The sequence below is a fragment of the Nannobrachium achirus genome (genome assembly GCF_963921795.1).
Source record: "Nannobrachium achirus genome assembly, chromosome: 11".
Classification (NCBI taxonomy): Eukaryota; Metazoa; Chordata; class Actinopteri; order Myctophiformes; family Myctophidae; genus Nannobrachium; species Nannobrachium achirus.
In genome coordinates, this window is record NC_137820.1 from 34431133 (window position 1) to 34447766 (window position 16634).

Consider the following 16634-nt stretch of genomic DNA (forward strand, 5'->3'; position numbering starts at 1 on the left):
ATTATATTGTGTTTTTCTCTAGATAGATATCCATTTACATTGTTATATTGCTGTTAATGTACTGACCTATTATCTTGTTTATTATTGCGATGTTGTATCTGCTTATTGTAAGTCGCTTTGGATTAAAAGCGTCTGCTAAATGCCTAAACTGTAAACTGTAAACTGTAAACTGTAGGGAGCCGTTCCTTTTTGATGAACAGTGGTGGGAAAATAACTCAAATTCTTTACTTCAGTAAAAGTATCAATACTGGAATGTGGAAATACTCTGCCACAAGTAGAAGTTTGGAATTAAAATCTACTTGAGCAAAAGGTATTGGTATCAAAATGTGCATAAAGTACCAATAGTAGAAAGTACTCATTATGCAGAATGTCCCATTTTACAAGTTTTCCAATTAATAAAATGTGGGAAAATCATTTGAAAATAGCCGATCTACAAGCTCACAATGTGTCGCATTGCGACGCATTGTGATCCAGAGAACATAAATGTTAAATTGTACTCTCCAGTTATAGGTCAAAATGTAAAGTGGGCAGATATAGCGTAGCCATGAGGCCGATTCAAAATAAATGGTGTGGAGTTAAGCCTATTGGCAGTATCCAGTGGTTTCCGAGATTAAGGGCATTCACGAATAGTGATTTTTAGTATTATTCGACCTCAAAGTATTCGAATAGTCGAATATTCGACAGGACTGGCCAAGAGGCAAACAGTTGCGAGGCGTTGTGAGAATGTAGATCTGCTATTTTCACAATATTTATCTGTGGAACTGAGTCACATTAATACCTACAATTCCAAGTGCTTGTCATGGTGGGGGTCCCCAGTTCAAATATGTTTATTTTGGGGGTCACGGCCTAAAAAGGTTTGAGAAGCCCTGGTATAGAGCATTAACAAATTCATCCACCAGGGGCATTGACAACTCATTCTTATGACTTCCTATCTAGCCAAGCTTTATAAACTAGGCTGTATATTTTTTTAAGAGAAAACAATAATTAAAAAAAATAAGCGAATATTCGACTTCGATGAACAACGTCGAATAGTGACTTTGATATTCGAATATTTGAATAGTTGGTGAATGCCCTAACACACACACAGACAGACACACAGGGGCCTTCGGCCTGGCAGAGATAACGACCTTTCTCCTCTCACTCCCTCTGTAAAGTTAGCGTCGCAATAATAAAATCTTGTCCACCAACCATACAGTATAATATTTTATGCCAGCAACAACAACAACTCAAACAACAGCAAACAATTCAACATACTGGTTTCCATACCACACCTCTGACTTTCTTCCACACTTTCTATGCTGAAAACAAAGACTTTTGTCTGAAGAATGCACACGATCACATGAGATCAAACATTTATGATCATCGGACATCATCAATGTTCATATTTTGACAAACACGCATACTTAATATTGCTCCCTTTTTGAAAGGCAAATAGAGTGGTCACAAAGCATTGTTATTTTTTGTTTAAACATGAGCTTAATATTACAAAAAGTCCAACGATTTGTATTACAGCCTTAGAATAGAAACCATTCATTCATTTGAAAGGTTTTCCTCGTTGAGCCATTGAGCTGAACCCCGTGTTCGAAACGCCAGGTTCGTCTCAATGGCTGAAGAAAAAAAGAAACACCTCCCAATATTTCCATGTGTAGAATAGATTCCAAGTGATATGAATTGATAATCTTCCAACAAACCGTACGAACAGGTGAATGTTGGTTCTGAAGCACTCTCAAAGTCAATTACTTCCACTTGGGAGTTAAGCCTGGTGGAGAACCAGGCTCGTATGGATCGACCAATCAACATCCCATGATGAACTGGCCCGATTATGCTCCTCCATATTTCCCCTGTAACTCACTATGCCCTTTGTCGTACAACGAATAGTGAAAATAGCTGACCTACAAGCTCAAAATGTGTCGTATCGCGAAGCGCCGTGAGCTTGTACTGTAGCTATTTTCACTATCTTTTGAAAATTCTTGATCCGTGTCAGTAGAAGAAAAGTGACAAGCGAACAGACAAACCTTGGCGGTGAGAGGCTGAAGACGTAAAAGACAACGGCTAGCCAGCGACCACATAGGTCACACCGTTCAGCTGGTTCTCCTGGGCCCCCGTGGGCCTCCAGTGAGTCCAGATAAAGTGTCTTCATTGTCAACACCGGCCATGAACGGCTTCGAGAGGCCAAAACGATACATAGATAGAAAAACGTACAGCGGAAAAGAGGAGGGCTTGTCTCGGGAGAGCTGCTCCGGCCTCCTGGAAGCAGCGGATCATCCAGTGGTTTTGCAGACGGAGAGCGTTTTGTTTTCAGGGGCAACAGGAGGTCTCTACGACCAGCATGGCGTCTATACCGTACACGTCCAGCAGGTCCACTAGGAAGGAACGGTCGGCCTGGGGGTCCAGGCCCATGGCCCGCACGTGGTCCGCCGTCAGGGTGGGGTCCGCACTTCCTGCCACCTCCGACAGGATCTGGAAAATGCGGTTGTTCAGTTCCATGAAGAACCTATGGAGATTAGGATAAAGATAATGACATTACTAAAATATAATAAGATTATTTTTTCTTAGTTTTTTTACAACAAGGGTTTATATTTTGATTAGAGAAAAGAAGAGTGTTACCGGTAAAATGTTTTCATTTACTGCTTTCTATTGTTTTAGCGATTTTGATTTCAGTGGGTACATGCGTACTTTTTTTTTAATTTTTTTTAGACACAATAAGCCCATTCCCAAGATGCACTGCAATATTTCATGGGCAGATGTAACTTAGATGTAGCTAGTAGTGTTACTGAAAATGGTAATAAAGAAATCCCTGGCTTATTGTGTCTAAAAATACAAGATTCAAGATTCATTTATTTTGTCCCGAAGGAAATTTGTCTTGGACATGCAGGCTGCTACATGGGGCGGCTGTAGCTCAGGAGGTAGAGCGGGTTGGCCAACGACCCGTGGGTCGGAGGTTCAAATCCCGGCTCCTCCTGTCAACATGTCGAAGCGTCCTTGGGCAAGACACTGAACCCCACATTGCCTCCAATGAGTTGGTTGGTGCAAGCTTGCCACCATTGGTGTGTGAATGTGGGATGTGAGGACGCTGGCGTCGAATGTTCGCCGCTTCACTTCCCAATGTATGAATGAATGAACCATTGTAAAGCGCTTTGAGCACTTGGAAAAGCGCTATAAAAATGCAATTCATTACATAACATACAACAGGACAAGACAGACAGAAAGTAAATTGTAATTTACTTTCTGTCTGTCTTGTGTCTAAAATACATTTAGCCACTTGTACGCATGCCCCCACACACTCAAATCAAAATCCTTAAAATCGCTAAACGATAGAAAGCAGTAAATGAAAACATTTTAACACACATCTTTTCTTTTCTCTAATTACAATCTAAAATATGTACCCTTGTAGTTTTTACAGGATGATAAGGATCATACCTTTTTTTTATATATTTTTACGTGATCTTCTCTGATATTGATGTGACTGTTTAGAAGTCACGCACGACAGCCTTTCATAAATCAATCTTATCTCCAGGAAAACCTTTCGGCTGCACATGGTAAATTGTTTTGCACTTTCAGCTGCGTAACTTTGATTAATTATTGCATCTTCAAGTCTCTGGTGAAATGAAAGGAAACCAATATCTTTCCCTCTAAAAACCGACTTGTGACTGGGAAAAAACACATTCCCCCCAAAAAAGATTTCAAATGAATAAAAATAAACAAATGCAATGATGTTCTATGTAATTCGTTCATTTATAAATAAAAGAAAGAAATTAGAAAACAAAAACGAGGTAGTGAAAATAGCCAATCTACAAGCTCATGACACCTTTAAGATACTGTATTTAAAAGCCTGTCAAAAGAAGGTCTAACACACTCACAGAATGAAGAGGTCCTCTTCGCTCGATGAACAGTCTCCATACACCTCCTGAGAGTAAAGTAGCATTTGCCTGAGGGGACCAAAATGTCATCATCGATTAACACCAGCTATTTTAACCATTCAGAACGGGTACACATTATTGTGTATCATTATTTTATGCTTTAACTATTGAAAAATAGCAGATATACAAGCTCACAGCGCGGCACTCGTGAGCTTGTAGATCTGCTATTTTAGAAAAATCGTGAGAATTAGAATTTTGACCCGATTCTATAAGTGTCTTTTGAATCCTTCTAAGGTTTTTTGAGAAACCTGTGTTTCTATGTCAGCAATCTGGCCAGCCATCGTCAAAGAAAAGGTCCTTTTCACTTAACTGGAGCTCAGTTAGTCTGTTCTTGAGAGACTACTATGTCAGTGGTTCTCAAACCTTTTCATGTGAAGGACCCCCAACGTGATATGTAATTGGCCACGGACCCGCATCTCAAAATATTTAGTTCCAGGGACCACCCAGAAGCAAAATTTGAGTTACAAACGTTCGCTTTGAAAATACATATATTCAAAGATTTGCACACATTTTCACAACTTTTTCAAAAATAGCAGATCTACAAGCTCCCAGCGCGCGCTGTGAGTTTGTATATCTGCTATTTTTCACTGGTTAAAGCATTCAATAATTCTAGGCCTAAATGGGTTAAGACATAACAGATAATAAATGTCACAGACGGTGCCCCGTCATGTCGTGTACCTTTGTTCACTCAGCTTCCTGTATTTCTCCCTGTCTGCGGCGTTGAGGCGGAGTAGTGACTGCAAACTGTTCCTGTGTGTTTTCACATTCTGGTTGTCAATGTAGACGTCGTACAGGTCCTTCTTGTCCTCAAAGATCTTCTCTGTTGTGCCTTCAAAACACAGACAAACAATATATCAGACCTGGACGAACATCCTCCATACATCATACAATGATTTATAGAGCCCGACCGATATACTGTATTGGTTTGGCCAATATACCGCTCATTACTTGACTTGTCTGACGACATCAGAATTGGCAATGATGGAGCCGTTGTGTCCCGATTTTCAAATACCGGTACTTTGATCCTGGATCAAAGGAACTAAGGAACTAACAGAGTATACTTTAAGTTCATATACATCAATTATCATTTGTTATCATTAAAATTACCTAGATTGACCACAATTGAGATAAACCATTAAAACCGGTAAAGATCTGGTGTCATTCGATTTTTGCGTTGACTATAAAAACATTGCAGTTGTACCGTACAATACAAGGTCACAGCACGTGGCTTCGTGTCACACTGCGAGCAGCTATTTTTTGAAATCTTTTAAAAATCTTGAAAGTGTGATAACTATTGAGTTAGAGCAGTGGTTCTCAACCTTTTCAGCCTGCGACCCCCAAAATAATCATATTTTAACTGGAGACCCCCCCATCTCTACTTCATATGTCACTCACAGGCCACATATGACAACTCGGTCGCCAAGGTAGTGATGTCTGCTATGTTGATGTAGAAGAAAGGACGGAACTCAGGCACAGATCCACCCATCCCAGGAAGAGAGACGTTGGCCAGACAGCAGCAGCAGTACACTGAGGGAGGAACATGCAGAGAATGTTAAAGGGGCAGGGGCTGAAATTTCCAAAAGGGCCTTTTTCCGGTGTGTGATATCACACTGAAGTGTGAATACTGGAAATGTGGTGTATCGCCATGGATTTCTACACAGTAATGGCAATTCTTTCAACATAAGATGCTGCATTGAAGTTCAGGAGAGTTTCGACAAGGCAATTCTCTTGAATGCTGCCTTCAGATATGGCATGGAAAGAGGGTGTTACGTAGCATTTATTTCACCATAGTAAAAAACTGCATTCATTGTCTGGAGAAGGCACTTTTTACAGACAGATAAAAGGGCAGGGGCTCAAGCCCCCTTTGATGTCTATGTGTGCACGTGCGTGGGGAGGAGCAGTGATGGAAGAGTACTCACATTTTGTACTTAAAGGGATACCGGTATTACACTTTCAAAATAACTTTTGGTCATTTTATCGTCTAATCAGGCTTTTATGAATACCCTGAACGGTTTTTAATTTGCTTCATTCAGTTTTTAGATATTTTATGTAAAGGTTATCAGGCCCTCCCCATCCAGGGCCTCTCCCCATACACACCCATTGTAACTTCCAACTCCATTTTAACCATGATAGATTCATTAAAAAACTCCCATTATTTTTTCTGGAAGTTTTTTTTTTTCTCTTTTCTTTTTAAGTGAAATATCCCTTTAAGCATCAATACCCTATTGTAGAAATAGTCTGTTACAAGTACAAGTTCGGCATTAAAGATTTACTTGAGTAAGTACTGGCATCAAAATATACTTAAAGCTATACTGTGTAAGTTGCTCAACTAGTGATCAGTAGCGGTATTGCTTTTTTCGGCCGTTTTTCGGCCGGAGTCGTCGCGGACCACCGCCGCGGACCACCGGAGCGGCGCCGCAAACCACCGCGACCGATAGTAATCCGTGGAGGGGTAGAACGCATGGTAGAAGTAATTTTCTGGCCAGGATTTGTGGATTAAGAGGTTAAAATCCTTCACCATGGTAAACACTGTAGCCAAGCGGAGGCGCTTCCTGGAGACCAGAGCAGATAAGCTGTGATTGGCCGGTAGTGTACCATGTGTGCATGATCGGCGATGTGATTGGGCAACGTATACACAACGTATACAGATGATGCAGATTACGTCATTTTGGCGCGAAATCCCGCCCCTGTCACTGCTAAGAAGAAAACATATAAAGAGAAGGCTTCAGAAGCTGAAAATAACGGAGTGGGTGTTCTAAAACTTTAGCGATTTAACAGTTAGGACAATTTTAAGATTTGTTTTATAAAAAAAGTTACATGGTACAACTTTAAAGTACCAAAAGTAGAAAGTACTCATTGTGTAGAATGTCCCATTTCACACTTTTTCAAAAGTAGAACATGTATACAAATCTTTTGAAAATAGCAGATCTACAAGCTCAGATTGTATGTCAGATTGTATTTTCAAATGGCCGAAATGTATAATCGGCCTGAAGTGCAGTGGATTAAAATAAGATTTGCCTCTGAGATGTAGTGGAGTAGAAGTAAAAAATGGGAACTACTCCATAAAAGTAGAAAAAAAAATCAAAATTGTACTTATAAGTACAGTACTTGAGTAAATGTACTTAGTTACTTTACACCACTGGGGAGGAGCACACCACATGACCAGGTTTCATCAAACAGGCCCGACGCCACGAGAGGGAAAACAGGCCAAAGATAAGAGAGCATACTTGTCACTGTCAGGTGGAAACCTTGCATGTCCAAAATGTTACCTTTCAGGAAATGGAAAAAGATAACCTGCGTTCCAATGGATCCAATGACGTTATTGTTTAGTCACAAGCTCTTGTTAATACTTTTCATTAGTTATTTCATTTGGATATTTTATTAAAAGCCACAGACTTTACCCACTATCACTTTAATTTGCTTTAGTCAAAAATAGCATTATAGGCCATTCATTTATGGAAAAATAAAACAACATACAATTTAAATTAACCAGAGTTAAAATACAGATACAAGGTTGTTTCCGGCTGACAGCAATGGTATTTAAACAGTGATAGCTGTGCGGGCGTTTAGTTTAGCTTATTTGCACAATATAAAGGGCACGTGTACATTCATTAAAATAAGATACAGCCGTTACAATCCAGGACAGGAAGCCCAGGGTCCTTTCCTTGCTGACAACTTTCAGCTGGTGTCACCGTTTGGGCACGTAATTACTGGTCAAAAACTTCACCCCAAAATGTCACATTTAAAGATTTTCTTTTTTCTTTCTTTCTTTTTTAAGATACCATCCTTTTTGGTCATGGGTGGTATGGCCGACTTTAAACAAGTGATTGATTGATTGATTGAAGACTTTATTAGAAGTTTGCATAGGAAAAGGTACAGTTTCATGACGGTACAGTTCACTGGTACAAGGTCTACTAAAAGGAGATCCATGAAAAGACTAAGCTTATTTCCACTGGAAACCATTGAAGTATCTCATATAACATTGAATGACAGACAAATAGAACACAGTACTATGCAGTAGATATGTAAAGAAAAACAAAAAAGAAAACAGTAAGTCTAAATAAACAGTATATACAAAGAAGGGGCAGGGGAGGGTAGGGTTGGGCTAGGTTAGTTTTTTACCAGTTGCGAATGGCTGCTGCCTGTAAGTGATTCTTCAGGGCAATTTTAAAGGATGCTAGTGATCCACACTCCTTTATGACCTTCGGTAAGGCTTTCCACATTTTGGTGGTATAGCAGAAAAAGGAGTTTGACCCTTTGTTGGTTTTGACTCTGGGTTGAAAGTGATCTGTGGCGCTGCCTCTGGTGTTGTAATTATGGACATCCTTAATGTTTATAAAGTATTTTGACAGGTACTTGGGTATCATAGTGGTGTAGTGTATCTTGTACACTACACCTGCAAGACAATGATGCAAGACAATGATGTAGAACAAAACAAGTATTATCTAAAAAAAAGAAAAGAAAAAAGCGGGAAAGCAGATGGAATAAATAAATATAAAAAAACATACAGAATGGTGTGTGTGTGTGTGTGTGCGTGCGTGCGTGCGTGCGTGCGTGCATGTGTGTGTTTAAGCCACTCACCCCTGTAGCAGACCACGCCGACGGGGGGAGGAGAGAAGATCAGGATACGCTTCCTGAGCAGAGCAAACTTCCACAGCACCATGATCTGCTCCCCGAAGAACCGGATGAACTGGGCCATGCAGCCAGCCGGGTGGGTGATCTGCACAATGGATATGCATTATTTAAAAGACCAACGCTGCTTTTCAGACACTCTTACCCGGGCAAAATCTCACCCTGTTTGAGCTGAAAAATGTACAAATCTAACAATCTAACACACTGGTTCTAAAACTTGTTTGGTTGCAGTACCCCCTTATACTGATTTCTGAAGCCAAGTACACCCTTCCACTGACTACAGCGTTTTGCTTATAAAATGTCATTCCAGTCCCTGGAACTAAATATTTTGAGATGGGGGTCCGTGGCCAAATACATATAATTTTGGGGGTCCTTCACATGAAAAGGTTTGAGCACCACTGACATAGAAACATAGCTTTTTTTAAATTGCCCTGAAAAACCACTTACAGGCAGCAGCCGTTCGCAACTGGTAAAAAAACTAACCTAGCCCAACCCTACCCTCCCCTTGCCTGACTGCGAGCACCAGACATCTCACACTACGTTTCACTTCGGGATGAGAGTCTGAAATTGAGGGCAGACATTCTATTTCGGCGGGGGGGGGGGGGGGGGGGGCTAAAGCCTATTGACGTCACACACACACACACACACACATGCGACGGCGACGTGGCGTGACATTGCAAAAATACGTTATTTCTCATAACATATTATATGTCTGCATGTTTACGTTAGTGCAAAATGGTATTAAAACGTGAAGAAACGGCACTATTTCATAGTTTATTAAAATAATACGAGTCGAGTCTGACTCCGCCATGACAGTTTTCACGGACCAATCAGAGTCCACTAGACTCTCACGTGGGCAGAGGACACCAATCAGCGAGTCTCACGTGAGCTCAAGAGCTCTGTTTGGAGGGGGCTGGGACCGGAGCAGCCACACACGTGCCCCAAGCATACAACCCTGATTGGCCCATTCAATGCGCCCGCTCTTTGAGCGCTTTCGAAATAGATTAAAATGTGTGCAGCTTCAGTCCACACTACACACGACCCACCAGCAGGGGGTGGTGATGTGCGGACTGAAGTGTCAGGCTAACCCTCCCCTGCCCCTTCTTTGTATATACTGTTTGTTTAGACTTACTGTTTTCTTTTTTGTTTTTCTTTACATATCTACTGCATAGTACTGTGTTCTATTTGTCTGTCATTCAATGTTATATGAGATACTTCAATGGTTTCCAGTGGAAATAAGCTTAGTCTTTTCATGGATCTCCTTTTAGTAGACCTTGTACCAGTGAACTGTACCGTCATGAAACTGTACCTTTTCCTATGCAAACTTCTAATAAAGTCTTCAATCAATCAATCAATCAATCAATCAATCACCTTAGAAGGATTTAGAAGACACTTATAGAATCGGGTCAAAATTTTCAAAGACTTTTCACAATTTTTCAAAAGTAGCAGATCTACAAGCTCGCAGCGCTTGTATAGCATCTAACAAAACAAGATATTATCCCTATTCTATTAACCACTTTACTTTTGATATTCAAAAATAGAAGATATAAAAGCTCAGATAATATGAGCTAGTATATATGCTATTTTCCTTTACTTTTTTGAGCGGTGGTCACAACGCTCCTATACGTGGTCGTGTGTGTGGGTCTGTCTGTCTGTCTGTCTGTCTCCGTGTCTGTCTGTCTGTCTGTCTGTCTGTAGCCTGCAGTAACCTTTTCTGACCACACATGTTAAGGGAGGGGCGCTGTTGCACACACACACACACACACACACACACACACACACACACACACAGACAACCGCTCAGTTCACACGAGTGTGATTTTTTACTCAAATATTTGTTTCTGGGGGTCCCTGGAATTAAATATTTGGAGATGGCGGTCCGAGGCCAAATACCTACTTTTGGGTAGTCCTTGACAAACATTAGGATACCGCTGATATAGCAACATAAGTTCTTCAGAAAACTGTTTTAGGATTTAGAAGACATTTACAGGATCGGCCTCTAAGTGAAGTGAAAGATCACGGGTGTTGTAGGTGAGACGGTTGGTTGTTGACGGCGCGTGTCCGGGTCATCAGCCGGGAACATCTTTAATACCTTCATCTCTGGGTGCATGCAGCGGTTGATGGTGGTGGCGCTCCAGGTCGGGCAGGCCGTGAGCAGGCCATTTCCCGACGGAGGAAGGACAGCCTTCTTATCCTCATAGAACGCCTCCAGTGCGGTGTACTGTCCGGGGCATTGCAGCTGGTGTCTGCAGAAACAATACATGAAGTCGGTCAGGGACAGTGGACCACAAGGCTCTGGGTTCAATCCCTACCCAGGCGACCCCCCGTATGAGTAGCACGACTAAGTCGGTAGTCGGTAAGTAAGGGGGAGCTGATGGTAGGTGTTGCGCTCAACCTCAGCAATCCATCTCCCAGGGGTCTAGTTAACTGAAAAGAGGATAGACACCCTCGTTCTCGTACAACATAGACTATAAGCCACTCTGACCTACTTACTTGCATACCAAATAAGTAAGTACGTATGTGTGGTTTTAAGACAATATCTTTTGTTCCAATTTTGTCTACTCATTTTTTGTTTCATCACTTGGTATCCTGAATGTATTTCTGTTTACTAAAGAGCTGGAGAGCTAAAGAGACACCTGTTGCTGAACAAACAATCGGAATACAGAGATATTTAACACCTATTTTATCAATGAAATGCCACAATCCCTTTAACCTACTGTATATACGATAGCTAAAATTAGACTGAGAATAAAACACGTTTATTTGGGGTTGGTAGAAACATGTTATTAATGCCAGTAACTGCCACATAGTCTTGCGTGGCCAGACTGTTGCCTCCGCGATTTGGGCAAATGCTCCCGGCATACAGTCTGGCAAACGGAAATAGAAACGATGAGTGCGAGATAAAGCGGATGTGACGCAACCGCTCCCTTGGTGCAGTAGCAATAACATGTCCTACTGGAAGCGTTATGTCTCCTTTCAACATTTTTGGGGGCGTTATTTCATCTTTCTCTGGTGTTATTGGTGTTACCTCCATGATGTTTTCAAACGTTTTCTTAAACTAAACGCCCATAACAAGAATAGGCCGCTCGAATGACTTTGTCTGAGCTATTGTGTTTCTGTTATGTTTCCAATGGGACTACAGTTCAGTGCAGCAGCAGCTACTTCCGATACTCGCCGTTCGGGAGCTGCCGTTCCAGACTCTATATAGCATTCGGAGATTGTGGAATAGTTGTCTGGCTACGCGAGACTAACTGCCACACAACGTTTCACGAGGCGGTCTTACACATGGGCTGTATTGCGCAGGTTGACTTCACAAGGTAAGTGCAGTATTACGTGATGAGAAACGGCTCAAGCAGCCTACACGTCCCAGACAGGATCCATTTGTGTTAAATCCTTGCCTGGATGACTGCACTCCACACGGTTCAAGAAGTGAACTCCAATTGTATTATAAGTACTATAACTGCATTTCCCACATGAAACAGTAGCTGTGTTATCTCTACGCATAGCCAATGAGGAGATAAGATCTTCTGAAGCAGAAGGACGGAGCCACTGAAGAGAAAAGACACTGTCAAGGTTTCTTTCATTTCACTGCTTAAGCTTAATTTGTAGGCTACTGCGTTGCACGACAATGGCTGTGGCTCAGGGTTCATGTTTAATAGATGAGAACGTCTAAAATACGGGAAGGACGGAAGCAAATAAAAGGGAAATATGTGAAAAGATGACAGGTGGGAATTGAAACAACTGGGGAGAAAATATGGAAATAAGGTGGTGCAGGCGCGCGCGCGCACACACACACGCACACGCACACACACACACACACACACACACACACACACACACACACACACACACACACTCTATTTGAAATTGGATTTGAAATATTCAAAGACTCAAAAATAGCAGATCTACAAGCTTGTATATCTGCTATTCTTCAATAGTTAAAGCACAAAATAACGTGTAATAATGTGTTCCCAGTCTAAATGGGTTAAGCCCCCTCCCCCTATGAAGAACATTCATGGGGGGGCCAAAGTGAATCCTTGTACCCAGGGCCCAGAATCTGGTGCGACACCCCTGAGAACCACTGTCTTACCTAACTTGATTCTCCAGGAACTGCATGTATCTGTAGAGGAGCGTATAGGAAGGAGACAGGATGCCCACAGACTTCATTCGCGCTCCTCGCTCCACCTCGCTCTCCACAGGCATGTTGGCAAAACAGGCCAGACCAAAGTAACAGCCTTTGCGGAAATATCTGCCCAGAGTCAAGACAGAAAAACAAGTTTTACGAGTGAGCATGCCGAGATTCTTATTTTGTGGACACTTCACGAATCAACGATCAATCATGTAGAATACTCTATTTGTATGATACGCAGGAGTTCCTTCCTGTTGATTGCTTATTATAGCTGGAATACTTACATAAAGTCACTGGAAATCCGGTGGGAGCCACTGGCCATTGACTTGAACTCGACTCCATCTAGATTAATGTCTTGAGGCAAGCACCATTCTATCATGTTGCCTAGCATTCCGCACACGCACACGCGCACACACACACACACACACACACACACACACACACACACACACACACACACACACACACACACACACACACACACACACACACACACACACACACACACACACACACACACACACACACACACACACACACACACACACACACACACACACACGACTATTAAGCATCCTTCCCTAAATGTCCCTTTCTTTTTAATACATCTTTCACTTCCTCGATTTTATTTCTTTTTTAAGCAGGCGAGTTAAAGAGGGAAGTCATAGAAGACAGGCATGCAAGACTCATGTCTTGAGGAAAGCACCGTTCTATCATATTGCCTTCCTCCATTCAAAACCCACGTAATCGTCGTTTCAATTTCACCTCTTCCTCTAATCTTTTTATAGCAGACGAGTGAAAGAGGGAAGTCGGAGAAGACAAATATTCATCTACGCTTCACTTCACAGGCCTGTCAGCATTTTTGTTTGCTCTGCAGGTTCCAATATGCACTAAATATAGTCCAAACATACAGTAAAGGCCCATTCCCAATGGGCCAGATAACAGATAAAAAAATCTCTTTCTCCAGATATTTTTCCATTCAAAGTGGATGGTAGATACAGATAAAAAAAAACATTTGCCACAGATAAAAGTATCTGTGGTAGATAATCTTTTTTATCTGTATCTACCATCCACTTTGAATGGAAAAATATCTGGAGAAAGAGATTTTTTTATCTGTTATCTGGCCCAGTGGGAATGGGCCTTAATACTTGTACCATTATTGTTTAGTTCAGTGCATTCAGTGTTTTTGATAGATGCAGACAGAGACGACATGGCTGGACTAGCTCCTTCGTGCCATGAGCCTATTAGTCTAGTAATTCTAGGAAAAAAATCCACTCAGGTTGGAAAAAATTGTGTTATTTAGTTTCTCAACTGATTCTGACAGGAAATTAGGTCTACTAGCCAGGATAAAAAAATCTACCATAATCTGCTCACTGCAAATACCCACAGTGGCCAAATCAAGTTGGGCTCCCATCGACTTTCTATACAGGAGGAAAATACCCAGAAAAAAATCTGCTTTAAGTAGGATGTGAGGGGTCTAACTAGGGGTTTGTCATGATGCTGAATCCATTGCAAGCATTTGTTTTGCACAAAAAACATTCCTTGGGCTAAAAATGGCCCCAGAAAATGATGGTTTAGTGATGAAAAGTGATTAGTCATCACTTTTCATCAGTTTTGTGGGCGTTTTCTGGGGCCAAGGAATGTTTTTTGTGCAAAACAAATGCTTGCAATGGATTCAGCATCATGACAAACCCCTAGTTAGACCCCTCACATCCTACTTAAAGCAGATTTATTTTCTGGGTATTTTCCTCCTGTATAGAAAGTCGATGGGAGCCCAACTTGATTTGGCCACTGTGGGTATTTGCAGTGAGCAGATTATGGTAGATTTTTTATCCTGGCTAGTAGACCTAATTTCCTGTCAGAATCAGTTGAAAAACTAAATAACACATTTTTTTCCAACCTCAGCTTTATTTTTACTGGACTATATCCCTACTTTTACAACTGTCCAGAGTGGATGACCTTTACAATTTACGCATTTAGCACACCTTATCCGGAGCAACTTGTGAGATCAGCATAAGCAGAGTAAGCATGAACTCCAGTCAACAAACAATAAGGTGAATAGTCACCTATAGAGTCACGAGTGCAGAGAGAGTGCCTCAAAGAAACAAGGATTCAGTTAAACAATGAACCTAGTTGACAAATCTAAAAAAAAAGGATACTGTACAACTGCAAAGTAATAGTAATTCTAATCTTTCGAAAAAGGAATGAAAAGAAGGAATACAAGGAGAGAGAAGTGCTTGTGGATGAGGTGAAGTCTGAAGAAGAGGGTTTTCAGACCACAGTAACATATACATGACGGACGGTCATTGGACGCCGGTAAATGTGTTATGAAGGGTCTTTTCTCACCTGATCTCGTATCGAAGGTGACCACAAACACGGCCACAATCTGGTCTTTTTCCTCCCACTGCTCTTTGACAGGGAGGAGGCTGGGAATGACATCCCACCCTGGACCCCCATGTTGTGCTGAGAGCCTGGCATGGTGATGATCCCCCCCAGCTGCTACACTTCTTGGAGCCCCTGTGGTCAGGGGTGTAAAGCAACTCAGTAACATGTATTTGCATTACCTGGTACTTTATACAAATTAATTTACTACATCTCAGAGGTAAATATTGTACTTTTTTTTCTCTCCACAGTTTAAAGACAGTTACTTTGCAGATTAGATTAGATAGAAGGATTTGCCAATTGTCTTTATTATTTCTAAATATTATTTAATGGGACATTATGAATAATAATGAGTAGGCCTACTATCGTACTATCAAGTTGAGGAGTGCTATACCTTGATGCCAATGCTTTTGTACTATCAATCAACTAACATTTTTAATACTATATTTCTACATTGTAGTGTTACTACTGTTAAAATACCCTGGACCCTTGTGTAACTCTGAGTGTGTACAAATATAACCAAACCATTTGGTTCCATGTGTACACTCAGAGTTAAATTAACGTTGATATTACAATATAAATTGGGGTCCCAGAGATAGAAATGCCATTAAATGGGGGTCCGTAGTAGCCTAATGCAGTGGTTCTCAAACTGGATTCTGAAAATCACTGCTAGCTCTTTTCTTACATGAGGGTCCCTACCTTTATGGGGGTCTAAATTGGCCCATGTCTGTCTGTTTGATTGATTGATTGAAAGCTTTATTAGACGTTTGTATAGGAAAAGGTACAGTTTCATGACGGTACAGTTCACTGGTACAAGGTCTACTAAAAGGTCTACTAAAAGGAGAGTAACTGAAAAAGGAGAGTAACTGACAGTGTACAAATGTACAATAAGGGGAGACCTTGACATCTGAAAGTTTGAGAAACACTGCAAGATCTTCTCTTACATGAGGGTGCCTGCCACTCCCTGGCATATATTTTCAAATAAGGGTCCTACTGGCCACTGGCCTAGCTTAGCCCACTAAAGTACGACTTCTTCCCCCCGCAGCAGCACTTGCCTGTGGTGGTGGTGCAGGTGCTGCTCCACCCAGCAGCAGTGCCACTCGACGCAGTGCCACCGGCGGTGCCACTGCTGCCACCCCCCGCCGTGGTGCTGCTGCTGGCGGTGGTGGCGGTGCGACAGTGGTGGCCGTGCGGCGGCTTGGACTTGGAGGAACTTCTCTCTTCCTCCTCGTTCTGTTTGCCGGTGGGAGTGGGCGACGCGGCGGAGCTCAGGGTGGTGGTGGTCGGTGGTTCGGGCGGAGGAGGTGGTGGCGGCGGCGGTTCGATCTCCTCCCAGTCGAGCAGCCGAGCGCGATCCGACTGCTGCTCCACCATGACGATCCGATCCAAGCCCTGCGACTGTTGGTTCTGAAAGGATCGGGACGGTGAAGAATATCAACAACAACAACAAGCAGATCCTGCTGAATAACAAGCCCAGTAGAATCAGATCCACTCGATCCACAACAAGATGATGATGATGATCGGGGGGAATATGGATGTTTGTTGCTTCTATTTGTAAGCGTGTCACATAC

At 42.0% G+C, this 16634-nt stretch overlaps 1 protein-coding gene across 1 annotated transcript; it reads right to left on the bottom strand.

The window, feature by feature from the left end:
• Nucleotides 1-1190: 1190 nt before the first annotated feature.
• On the bottom strand, nucleotides 1191-16634 carry dennd11 (DENN domain containing 11). The gene is made up of 10 exons (XM_080737026.1): nucleotides 16119-16634; nucleotides 15028-15198; nucleotides 12966-13065; nucleotides 12643-12801; nucleotides 10645-10798; nucleotides 8502-8640; nucleotides 5316-5447; nucleotides 4599-4749; nucleotides 3861-3929; nucleotides 1191-2494 (listed from the first exon to the last, which is right to left on the bottom strand). The coding sequence occupies exons 1-10, from the start codon at nucleotides 16435-16437 to the stop codon at nucleotides 2299-2301; spliced, it is 1590 nt and encodes a 529-aa protein (XP_080593152.1). The 5' UTR covers nucleotides 16438-16634; the 3' UTR covers nucleotides 1191-2298.